The sequence below is a fragment of the Poecilia formosa genome, unplaced genomic scaffold, assembly GCF_000485575.1.
Source record: "Poecilia formosa unplaced genomic scaffold, Poecilia_formosa-5.1.2 Scaffold257, whole genome shotgun sequence".
In the NCBI taxonomy this organism is placed as follows: Eukaryota; Metazoa; Chordata; class Actinopteri; order Cyprinodontiformes; family Poeciliidae; genus Poecilia; species Poecilia formosa.
Window position 1 is genome coordinate 188,599 of NW_006800196.1, and position 12,943 is coordinate 201,541.

Genomic DNA, 12,943 nt, shown 5'->3' on the forward strand with positions numbered 1-12,943 from the left:
GCATTTTTATGTTAATGAAGGTAATGCTTTCTGTTTTTACGACAGCTTTCAGATCACCTTTGTAACAATGTCGTCTTGTTACTTTACCAGGCTCTGCGTGTGATGGGAAAACTGATGAGAGAGTGCTGGTATGCCAATGCTGCTGCGCGACTGACTGCGATGCGAGTCAAGAAAACCGTGTCTCAACTGTCTGCAATCAAAGACATGAAAGACTAGCTTGGCTTGCTGCCCTGCAGATCATGACTGGTGCTGGCACTGGTGTCATGACATAAACCTGGAAAAAGCAGAAATCCACTTTTCAGGAGGAAAACACATTTTGTTTTTGTTGCCAAAGGTTTGTATAAAGTGGGGCATCGGTGGAAGTTTTCTGCAAAGAGATCTAGGCAACTGACTTTCCTTTTTTATAGAACGAGCCATGCGACATAAGTGTGTGATTTTTTTTTTTTTTTTTTGCTACCTCAACATTTAAAGTGCCCAAAGCTTGAAGTTGCACATTGTTGTGCTTTTGTGCCGTTGTTTTTTTCTGTTTGTTTGTTGTTGTTTTTTTGCTATCAGAGTGCTGCTGGGCTGTTAGATTGCTTAGTGACAATCTCCGGAAATATCTTCTCATCTTAAGTGTTTACTGACACATGGATTTTCCCTGAAAATATGAAGTGTTTTTGCACAGGTAGAACATCTCTCTTGTACAGATTTTGCTGAAGGTTCTGTGAAAGGGAACATAGTCATACTGTATATTTAGATAACGTGAGCGTATCTAAGCCTTTTCAGAATGTAAACAGTCAACTATATATGAGTATTTATTATAGCTTGCTCAGGATGGAGATTTATTTTTCATTGGGAAAATATATTTTTTTGTGGGCAAATAAAGCATTAGAGTTCTGACCCTGCATACTGGAATATGTTTCTAACCCAAACAAGGAGTTAGAGTGACTAACATGAAGGCTACCAAAGAGCAGGTTGAAAAATGGTAAATTAGTAGAAAATAAAGACAACAACCTCACAAGGTTCACTTAATTCAGTCTCTTTAAATATAAATACATTTTAAATAAAACATGGCCTGTCAGTATTGACTTTATGAATGGTTCTTTGGTCAATATGTAACAGTTTGTGCTAACTACTTAGCATGTAAAAGGCTAATGTGCTATGTGAACAAAGTTATTCTCTTGTCTGAGCTGTATTCATTAACGCAGCCCACAGATATTAACCATTATACAGCATAATATTCCCATTTTACTGTTTCATATTTCATTCTGTGGAAGAGGTTCAGTGAAGTCTGATTAGATCGCCATAGCCTGCAATTCAAAATGTGTTCAATAAGTGCTCTAGAATTTCTAAAATTAGGCCTTAATCTTTCAAAAATGTACATGTAATGTGTATTTTAGCAATTCATTTGTTGACTGTTTTAAGAATTCAGTTTTAAGGAAAAGGGGGAACATTATATTAATTTATATATTTTTGTACAAGTCTAAGACAAGGTACGGCCAATCAAAAGTGATGCATAATAATGGGGGTTTTCTAGACTTAGTAGGATAATTAGGATAATTGATGTTGCCTACAAAGCCTAACCAGCAGAGAGGGAGAAGTTACAAGGATTTGTTCACCGTTGTGCTTGAGTGAATCAATGTGTGTGCGCGCGCAAGAGTGCCTGTTTTAGTCTCTGGTTGTTAATATTTGTATATTGTATGAAGATATCTATCATTGAATTATGAAATTATAAAACTGCACCTATGGGGAAAAAACATATGCTTTCCTTTTGATTCATTTCTTACTCTAGGCCCTGTTTGTCTGCTCAGTTGCAGATGACATATATGCTCCTACACAGCAGGGAAAGTATTGAACGTGTAGAAATTTTTTCACAACGAACACATTTCTTTTTGGGCTGTTTGATATTAAATTTGCATCAAATGTTGGCAACAGCCCAAGTAATCCATAAATACAAATAAATAAAAACATGCAAGTCCAGAGAGTGGTGTAAACGAGAAGTATTGAAGGTGCTCACTGAAATTTGCTCAATACTTGGTTCAATAGCCATGTTGTGTGGAGACATAGCAGCTTTTATTGCTCAGGTGTGATTGACTTATTCTTACACACAAAATATCCTTAAAACTTGGAAGGTTTTGGGATCTTCTGCCATGCACCAGATCTTTAGATCTTACAATAGATTTTCAGTTAGATAACGTTTTGTGATTCTGCCCATCTTTCAGCTTGATTTTTATCTTTTTTCTTCTGACAGCAACTGAGAGTTTCCTTGGCTATGTGGTCAGGACCATTATCTTTCTGAAAAATCTGGCCTCGTTTCAGATTCCTTTCTAATAGGTTCAGTCAAATCCTTCCTTCAGATACAGTCTGCCAGTACAACATGCAGCAAAAAGCCCCACGCCATGATGTTCCCTCCTTCAAACTTCAGTGTCTGTGGTTTTTGGTTGGACATTTGTTGCCACAGCTCCACCAAATGTATGTAATGACATCCAATGAGATAAATGTTATTCTCATTTGATCTAACAAATGTTTCCTAATTTTTCAATAGCTTGTGCTAGTGTTCTGGTGCACATTTTAAGCAAATTTATGCAGCACTGAAGGCTTGTGCAGTGAGGCCATGCTGCTTGAATGCATTGCTTATCGTTTTCACAGAGGAAAAAAACAGTTTCTGCTATTCCCAGGCCTTTCTGATGCTTTTTTCTGAGCAGTTCTGGCTCTCGGAAAACTCTTCTCATCATTTACTTTAACACATCTGTCATACAGTACATATTCTGAGGACCAGGTCAATGGTGCTCAATTGAGTATTCAGAAGTTTCAAAATTCGCCTTTGACCAATGCTGTCAGGATGTTTTGCTACAATAATGTAGTAATGGTCTGGAGTGAGTAGACCATAAACTGGGACTCAAAAAGCTGATGTTAATTTGCTCTTAAAGGACCACTTTCTAAATACTAATGACATTCAATTATATGTTTGACTTGCAGTGGCTTTTCATGTTTTTTTTTCTTCAGAATTTCAATACTTGTTCCCCGATTTATTCCCCCATATCACGCATGATTTATAGCCTTATTTGAGTAGATTTTATTGCATGTTTGCATGGATTAGTAGGCTGTTTCCGATATAGTCCATATCTATAGCACTATTAGAGTTACATATACTAACCTCCCCCCTCAACACGCACACACACAAAACATTGACATATTAAACATCCATTTTCCCCAAAATAGAAGCTCAGTCTGAATGAAAAAAAGTGTGCTGTAACAGCATCCAACCCATATGGAAAATATGATTTTATCATCCTTGATTTTCTCAAATTAGTTCAATTCAGCCATGTAATCATTTTACTTCCTTGCAAATAATAAAAAGTGAACACAGACATTCTGTCTCTGCTGATTAAACATTGAACCTTTATATGCTTGCGCTTTGAATTTATTTCACTGAGTTGTGTTGATTTTAAGCCAATTTTACCTATTGTGTCATATATCAGATTGCAAAAGGGTGAAAGTAAAGCATGTGATGTATTTTTTTATTCCAAAGACGATTGATCAGTATGTCCGATTTCTGACTAGTGTTTACTGTGTAAAACAAACAAGTAGCTTCATTCATTTAGATTCGATCTTCATTCATGTTAATCGGTTGTTACTCATTTGTGAACTTTGTACACTCTATTTTATCATTTCTTCCCAGCACTATTTATTCTGTATAATAATAGTGTTATCTGTGTGTAAATAAACTGTTCTTCATGTTCCGGCTGCGTTGCTCTCATATTGCAAATGTTTCTGAAAGCTCAGATTGTGCAAAACTTTGCAAACTGCTGCATGTGAGGCAAAAAAAAAAATAAAAATTTCCCAGAGCAACTTATCTAAAGCAGGTCACTTTTATCTCCGGTACAACTCTCTTTACTTGAACTCGTGTGACTCATCCCTGCTTTCGTTTCTGACGCTCTCCACGCGTAAGCTGTTAATGACCGTTAGGCAGAGGAAATAAAGCTGTAACCCTGAAGCTGTCAGCACTACATAAATGAGTCAACGTCTTTAACATTGTGCTGTGTTGCTGTAACAGATTTTACAGTGATGGCTGTCAACGTATAAAAGGTTACACGGTGTCACTTGCCTGAGCTTGAGGAGATGCAATTATAAACTGCTAGCTAAAAATAGATATAACTCCAGAAGTTTTAGTGACTTTCATTCAATCCTTTAAGAGCGATGCATTATAGTATTCATTCAGTAAAGGCAACATATAAAGAGACATTTAGTATTAAAAGACTGTGAGGTTGGATTTGTTTTCGAAAGCTTGTAGTAAAAACATAAGCAAATGAATAAAATTGAACTGCAATGAAACTGAGTCTACAGGAAAATCAAACGCATCACTATGCAGCATCCTTGGGTTTCCCCTAATCTCTTTGTGTTCTGCATCCATGCACTTAATCTTTCTTCCGATCTTCTAAAGTGATGTCTCTCCTTTATGGACAATGAGAATGGCATATTTACTTTTTTTTTTCCCCGTCATGGCGTACGACTGAAAAATGTTCCACCTTCGCACCCAAGGATTGTCCTAATCCTTCGCCCAGAATTAGGTCAAAATTAAAGTGGTTTCTTTAGGAAATTGATTACTCATAAAATGTTGCACATACAAGTTGCAGTGACGTTGTGTTTCATCTTGCTGCATATGGTGAGTTGCATAAAACAAAAAAATTTTATGCTGATTTAAACGTGAAAAAATAAGTTGTGTTTTGTGAAACGGAATGATTCATGTCACTTCTTGTGTTGCTTGTGCTGTGCTCCCATTATTTATATTGTGTGTTCTAATAGGAAAATGTACGGTGCCTAAGGATGTCATTGTGTTCCTTTTTTATTGCAAACTGAATGATCAGCTGGCCGTCTTGTACTGAAAGTTCAATACTTTATGCACAATGAGTCTCCTGGGTCAGTTGATGGAAGATTTTTAATACCATTTAGCAAAATAAACCGAACTTTACAGCATTGTATCAGAACTAGGATGCGATTAAAATCAATGTTCTTAATAAACTGAATCTGGAGGTATGATTGGCTACAGAGATCATGTATTTCTCTGTTTATTAATTGCATCTCTTGGTGCATTGAGATGACATTTGTTGTGAACTAGTACTATAAAAATAATCTGAATTGAATTATATTGCATTCCCTTACATGCTGTCTCGGCAAATTCTTCCCAAGTAAAAATATTTATTAAAAGTTCCCATGAGACAAAAGATTAATTGCAAGAGCTATAGGCTACCTTTGCACCTGCTTTTACACATGAAAGAGATTACTCAAAGCTTGAAGCATGAAGGAAAAAAAAAAAAAAAAACCTTTGCAGTCTCCAAAGCAAACCTAAGAAGCATCCAGAAAATACAGAAAAAAAAGACCATGAGATGAGTTTGAAATTATTTGACCAGATAACTTTTCAGACAGAGAAACTCCAACAAATGATGAAACGTGTGGGTGGTTTATTGCTGCTTGCGGAACTGTGCAGCATAAAACAACTGAGAGAGAAAAAAAATAACCAATGAGACATTCAAAGGCCTTCTGTTTTAAAGCTGAATGGAAAGTCAACTGTTAATCAAAGTAACGCTCATATGTGCACTGATAAAACCACCAAGGAAACGCTCAGAAAGAAGGAACGAAGCTTCACTCAACAGCTTAGAACTGAAACCCACTGAAATGAAGTTGGGGGATTTGAAAATGGCAGCACATGTGAGAAAACCATGGTGGATAAATATGCAAATACAAGAAGCTACTTCTCCAAAGAGAGGTTACAAGTCTATGAATATAGATCTATAACATGTGATGTTTACTTGAGTTGATAAAGGTGTTATTTTCATCCTTATCTACCACCACTCTTGCTTTCTTGTCCAGATCTGATAAAAAAAAAAAAAAAAGTTGGCGGTTTACAACAATCATTTAATGAGCTACATTACTGAAATGTTTATGTTATTTATTACAGTAAGTCAACACATAATATACATTTATTGCACATAGACTGAAGTTTCCAAGCCTTCATTTTGATAGTTTTTTTTTCACCTAAATTATTTTATGTTGTTAAACAATATTACATCACACCATTAAAAAAAGCTAAAGATTTTTAATACACAAATGTGCACGTAAACATACTTAAACGTTGTTATACAAACATTTAAGTCTTACTGCGACACATACTCTGATTTATTGAAAATGACTTTCCCAAGCTTTTCAAAACATGTTTCTGTTAGCCTTTCTGATATGACAGAAAAAAGGCATGGTCTCACAGGAGAAAAGAAATCATGAAACTGAAACACGGCTGGGGTTTTAGCGTGTCCTCTGAAATGGGACATCTGTGCTCCAGACAGTCTCGTGGGTAGCTGGCCAGCGTCGCTGTTCGGGATCAGTGGGGCAGAGTGGATTTGCTGTGATGCAATCTGCCAGATGAGGAATCTTTAATCTGTTTGTACTGAGGTGAAAAGGTTTGCTGGCTACCGTGGAGCATGAAGATTAATGCATGTGAACTTTTTTTCACATTTTGCCACCTTACACCCACAAACTCTGATACCATTTTGTTTAGATTTTATATGATAAGCTAACAGAAGGTAGTGCATAACTGTGAATTTGAAGACAATATGTAGTTTTAAGAATTTTTTTTACTAAAAAAAAAAAAGAAAAATGTGTCACACATTTCTATTCAGTTCTAACAAATGAATATTATTTGATGCAAACCCTTCTATTGTAGCTTTAGCTGTTTGTTAAATGTTATTGACCTGCTGGAAAATGAGCCTCAGCCCTCAGTGCTGAGCATTAGACCTACTGGAACAAGTAAACTTAAGGATTGTTCTGCATCTCTACAGTATGAACCTTCCACCGCCTCAATATATGTGTGAGGTTGTTGTTCGCATAAAAGCCAAACTGGTAACTGTTCACTCTGATCACTCTCATGAGAGACTTTAAATGTGGTTCACTATCGCCTTCTTTTTGATAATCTTTTATAAAGACCAATTTTGTTCCATATACTATATCTGACACATGTCTTATATGCTGTTTTTAGGCGAATGTCTTGCCATTTTGGTCATTTGTACACATCCCCCCAATTGCCTAACAGTTCACACGCAATTAGAGTAGCACTCACCAAACAGGCAAAGCAGCAAGGCAATATCTAAAAAGTATGTTCATTTTTCTATTCCTCTACAAGTTGTTGAATACATGCAGCAGCATATTCTACTGTTTCAAATAAATTTGGTAAAAAAAGAGTGAAAGTATGAAGCCATAGGGCTCTCCAGAGCTGTGGATCTCTGCAGCTCTTCCAGAGTTACCATGGGTCTCTTGGCTGCTGCTCTGATTAAACCTCTTCGGTTTAAGTGGACTGTCATGATTTGGTAGGTTTGCACTTTGTCCACACTTTTCAGATCTCTGAGAGATGCTAGAAGCTGCATCACTTTCCTTCTACCCTAAAAGCAACACTTTGTGTATAGCTATCACATAAAATCCTAATAAAACATACTTTAAGAGTGTAGTTTGTTGTAATGTAACAAAAATATTGAGGGGTGAATATTTTTTGCAAGGTTCGATTCATATGTTTGAAAACATGAGTGATGCAGTGGGACAACATGCACCGGACTTCAGCTTCTCATCAGTCCTCGTCCTCTTGACTTTTGAGCAGCCCGTCTGTGTGATTCGTCTTTTGATCCAACCGTGTCCGAAGCCTTCAGCCCAATGACCCATGCTGTCTGTCTCAGCAGTGTTAAACCAACCCACGACAAAATCTGCCTCTTGTCTGTCCCCATCAGACACGTCTCCCTGCTTGGCAGAGCACAGGACTGAGACTTTAAGCCCATTGAGAAACTGAGAGAGGAAAAAGGGGAGAAGCAGGTGCCGCAGAAGCAGTGAGGTGGCAGTTTTCTTGTGCGCTACTGATTCCTGACAGACCATAAATCAAATTGCCAGGATTGCAAAAAGTAGAGGGGACTGTTTGAAGGGGAATTATACAATAGCCTCAGCATTTTACCTCCTTTTCTTTTCAATGCTCTCCTCAAGAAACTGAAAAAAAAAGGTGAACGAGGGTTAACAGGAAAGAAGGTACGCGAGTCTGAGATCTGCAGATGCAGGTCCACCACAACCATCACATGACACGGATTTCCTCTTTGACACATTATTCTTTCGGCTGCACACACAGGGCCGGGCCACACAATTAAACTGCTCCTGCAGGAGGAGGCTATGGTGCTTTGAGAACTACTCCACCATGCAGTCCACCATGAATATCAATGGACTTCAGCGACAAACCAGCCAAGAGAACTGCAATCTGGATAACACTTTGAAGAAGAAGGCTGCTCTGTGGTACCGGCGCTCACTGAGGGGGAACAATGACCGACACCGACAGAACACCAGCACCCTGCCCAGAGGTTACAAGGTGAGACCACAGCTCGAGAGCAACTTGCAAGCATAAGAGCTGAATATTTTATATTTTAACATCTGGAAGATGTGACATGCTGCTGTATGCTGAATGAAGCAGAACTGAGATTTTTATGTAAAACACATGTCACAAAAGTATTTAGAACAAGGTGACAAAAACTGCCTAAATAAATGTAACATTTTATTACTGTTTGGAGGTGTACAACATGCAATTAAAGTTATATCAGTATGAACTATTTTAATTATTTGGAGAAGATCAAAGCTGTTAGAAATTAAAGAGGAACTGTGCATTCTCCCTCTGCAGCCGAAGCTCACCCCGTCCAACTCTCTGGTTGATTACATGGACCCACAAAGGTAAATAAGTTAGGCTTTATGTGCAATTAAAAAAAAAAAAAACATTCAAAATTTACCCTGGTAGCCATTGAAAAATGCCCCTGAGAAACAACAATATGTCTGAAAATAATCATTGTTGCATTTATGTCCTATCACAGAACCACATTTGTGTTGGAAAAACAAGACAACGAAACATTTGGTTTTGAAATTCAGGTATGCCAGTTCACCTTTTTACCAACATTATGAATGATGCATTTAAAGTGTTTAAGTGTTTTCTGTCAGGCTTTTGTCTCAATATCCTGCATCTCGTTTGCAGACATATGGTTTGCAGTTAAAGAGCACGTCTGAAGTGGAGATGTGCACCTTCGTGTGCAACATAAAGGAAGACAGCGTGGCTGAAAGTGCTGGCTTGACCGCAGGTAGTCCACCCACTTCCTTGCTACCCTATAGACCCTACACAGTCACACATCAATACTGTAAAAAAAAACAAAAAAAACGATGGAAACATCACTCACCACATGTCAGCTGAGCACGCCCATGCACACTAACAACTGATGCTCGAGTGGCGTGCATCTTCTCAAAGTTGTTTTTATTTTTGCTGTTGTCGCAGGAGATGTTATCGTCACCATCAACGCGGTCAGCATAGAAGGACTGTCACATCAACACATTCTTGACCTTATAAGAAAATCAACCAATAATCTAAAGTAAGTGACGATCTCATGGTTTTGCCAGAACAAAACATAAATCACCTTAAAGAAGCAGTTTTACAATAGGATTTCATCTGGTTTCAGGTTGGAGACTGTGTGTGGCAACGTTGTGAAGAAGATAGAGCTTGAGAAGAAACTCAATCAGCTCCAGGTGTGTTCCTTGTAGCATCAAGTTATACTACACCACACTACTGGGGACAATTATGGGTTATAATACCCAACATCAGATGGCAGAGAGTAAAAAAGGAAGATAAGGGAATTAAAATTGGAAGAATAACCTTTGACTCATCAGCTTCAAACACCAGAATTGCACAACAGAAATTGTTGCCCATAGCCAGGCTTTAGGCCCAGTCATGACTTGTCATTCGGTTCATGTGAGCTCTGACGACCTATTTTCAGCGAGGCTGACAGAGAAAGCCTGTCATAACAGCTGAGGTTCCAGCCAGAAAGTCACTCTAAAGGCAGATGATTTCAGTGGCTTCACAAATGAAAATGTGCCAAAAGAAAGTAGCAATAACACTCAGAATGCCCAAAGCATGACTAAATGACAAAAGAAAAACTTTTTGCTTAAGTTTTATTAAAAAATTGGATGAAAGTCGCAAAACATATGGTGCAAAAAAAAAAAAAAAAATCATTTATCACAACTGAATCCAAATAAGTTGATCAGGGTTCCCAGCCGAACAAACTTTCATTTGATCTGGTTGTCTTAAAGTCTCCATCAGAGTTCCACAACTTCCTGTTAGGAAGTGTCATGAGAGGTTGATCAGCCAATTAGAAGCTGACTTTGGTAAAGATCCTTTACCAAAGGATCCAGAAAGAATGTAGTTTATTCATTTAAAGTACATTCCTTAGACTAGACAGAAAGTATAAACAATCCATCATGGTAGATTAAACTGTATCCTGACTGGAGAGGTTTTGATACTCAAGCTTTTAAGTGCAATCTTACTCCTGAACAAAAAGACAATCACATACTGAACACATTAAATATTTAAAGTTAGCTCATCCATAAATAATCATGTATTATTTGAAAGGTTACTGAATTTCTAAATTAGCAAAAACAACATGACAAACAAATGTACATGTAATGTAGATAAAACGTAGCATAACTCTAAGAGAACTGAAAACTTGTGATCTATTATGTAGATGACAGTGTTTTCTTGCTAAATCAAAAAAGTCCTGCAATGACAATTTCATGGGAGGTTTGCAAAAGCGAACAAATGCACGTGAGAAATCAGATCAGAAGGGTTCTCCGCGCTACACCATCAAAATATACTGTCCCATTTTGCTGTCAACACGCTGTATGAGCTATAAGAAGCCAGAATCACCTGCAAGCTAAAAACATCCACACTATTTTTTTTTCCAATCACATGGTGGGCTGCGGCTCAACCTGTAGCCATCAATCTTCTCAATGAGAGGCACTCTTTAAATCAAATGGGTCATTCTGAGTTTGTAAATGTTGTGACACATTTTAAAAGAATTAACCTTGATTTTTTCTTTTTTCCTGCCCATGCAGCAGTCCTTGCGTGAGAAGTTGAAGGAGTTTCAAGCGCTCTCATTACAGGAAAGAGGTCTGATGCGAGGTGAGAGCTCAGCTGTCAGACCACAGCACTTCCTTTCACACTGCCTCTGTCATTTCTTCTAAGCTGGCCTGTTTTTTTTATTGTGAATTACTGCAGGGTGTCGACTTCAGATAATTTAGATTAAGGTGTTCCCCTGAGAAATGCACAGACAGCTTTCAAACTTCCTGTTGCATACGCCATTTCTTGGCAGTTGGGCGTTTGTGTGACAAAGACTCTTTTGTGCTTCCAGATAATTTAAATGACAGCAGCCTCAACCTGCTGATGGACCCTTCGGGTATTCTGGGCTCCCCCATGGGGCGCCGGGGTCGGCGTTTTTCCAGCGACAGCAGCTACAGGAGTGGGATGACAGACGACAGCGACCAGGCCAGTGTGTTTGGGGATCTGAACTCGCCCAGTCCCTACAGCACAACCAGCACCACGGATGATGGCTGCTTCTTCTCAAAAGACTTCCCCCTGCAGGACGGGCCGAGGAGGACGTCGTCGTCCAGCCTCCACCACCAGGCCTTGTGCCGCTCCAGCAGCTCCAGTCTGGCCGGCAGCAGCACCTCTCTGTCTCCGTCCTGGGAAGAAACAAGGATCTCATCCCTGTTTGGGACTCTGCCAAGGAAAAGCAGGAGAGCCAGTGTGCGCAAACAGATCTTTAAGTTAATTCCTGGACTTCAGCGATCAGTTGAAGAGGAGGAGATGGGAACAGCTTGAATTGTTCCTCATGAGAGCCCTTGACGTTAAGGAGTGGTTGAAAGTTGTAGCAATAGACACTGATGAAGTGTTTTCTCACACGTCAAGTGAAGATACAAGTTTACTCCCATGCTTTCTGAGCCTTAATGTGAGCCGAGCTCGACATTTGGACTAAAACTCCAGTGCAAAAGCATTACAAAAACCAATGCATGTTAAGTGAATGTAAGAAGCTGGCATGTATAACAGATTAACATATATCCTACTAACTTGAATATTTCTTTCTGTGTGCATCTCACACAGAGCAGCATTAATGACATTTTAAATTCCAGGTATAATCCTTACTTTGGATTTTAAAATGTCACTGTTTTGACCAAAATGAACACATCAGACAAGCAGGCAGCACTTACAAGACTTTCAGGTGCTTGAAACCAAAACCAAATCTGTAAACCATGTATGTCTGTTAAGTTCATAACAGGATGTGGGCATGAGCGTACTACTTAGCTTTTTTTTTTTTTTTTTTTCCATTTCCAAAATTACTCTCAGACACAAAAGGATACAACTTACTTTCGGTCCACAGAAGCAGTGCAACTGCTTTCCTAATTTCTTCACTGTACGTTTGTGAAAGCAACTGAAAATATTTTGTGTTTGATATACGCTTTATTTTTTTCACTCAAGATTGTATATATGTAAAAAGGCTTTTAATCAATAAACACAGTTGTTATGCACTGCTTGATGTGCCACAATTATTTTTACTGCTTACGCACTGAACAGGAAGAAAAGACAGACAAACTACGTATGTGCAAGCATAATATGCAAATCATTTTGGTTACTTAGAAGCAGCCAATAGCGGTTCTTTAAAATTACAAGCAGACTTCTTACCTGTTTCCTGCTGCAGTCGAACAGATAAAGAGAGACTAACTGCTACTGGGCACCGGGAAACCATGATAACCCAAACCTGAGTCATTTTTCTCTTGAAACCAGTTCATGATGATGCAGCAATAGAGATAAAAATCCAATCCCTTGCTTAATCTGTAAGTTTGCAAAGTTAAAAACAGAGTTGCTGTTTCTATTTTTCATTGCACTTTTATCTTACTGCTGAAAGAAAGAATAGAAACATACTGAAAAAAAACAACAACAAACAAAAATACAATGTATTTGTATTTAATTTAGGGATGTAAGCATTTGACCCCAACACTACCCAACCAGAATTCTGGTTCCACACATTGTTTATGTGCCCATGAGACACACACGTCCATCATTCAGTCAACTACG

General features: G+C 38.3%; 2 protein-coding genes across 2 annotated transcripts in view; both read left to right on the top strand.

Moving 5' to 3' along the window:
• Positions 1–3,834, top strand: part of acvr1c (activin A receptor type 1C) — a 20,156-nt gene extending 16,322 nt beyond the window's left edge. Inside the window, exon 9 of the mRNA XM_007570266.2 lies at positions 91–3,834. Within this exon, the coding sequence (XP_007570328.1) occupies positions 91–216 (126 nt within the window). The 3' untranslated portion in view covers positions 217–3,834. The remainder of the gene's footprint in view (positions 1–90) is intronic.
• Positions 3,835–7,811: 3,977 nt separating this feature from the next.
• Positions 7,812–12,399, top strand: cytip (cytohesin 1 interacting protein). Its single transcript, XM_007570267.2, has 8 exons — positions 7,812–8,371; positions 8,678–8,727; positions 8,865–8,919; positions 9,023–9,125; positions 9,317–9,410; positions 9,498–9,564; positions 10,927–10,993; positions 11,223–12,399. The coding sequence occupies exons 1-8, from the start codon at positions 8,204–8,206 to the stop codon at positions 11,690–11,692; spliced, it is 1,074 nt and encodes a 357-aa protein (XP_007570329.1). The 5' UTR covers positions 7,812–8,203; the 3' UTR covers positions 11,693–12,399.
• Positions 12,400–12,943: the final 544 nt, after the last annotated feature.

Bases quoted from the DNA above. Each gene is read 5' to 3' on its own strand.
- cytip (XM_007570267.2), top strand. From the start codon at position 8,204: ATGCAGTCCACCATGAATATCAATGGACTTCAGCGACAAACCAGCCAA. The intron at 9,126-9,316 runs GTAGTCCACCCA...CTGTTGTCGCAG, and splicing joins AAGTGCTGGCTTGACCGCAG to GAGATGTTATCGTCACCATC. The intron at 10,994-11,222 runs GTGAGAGCTCAG...TTGTGCTTCCAG, and splicing joins GGAAAGAGGTCTGATGCGAG to ATAATTTAAATGACAGCAGC.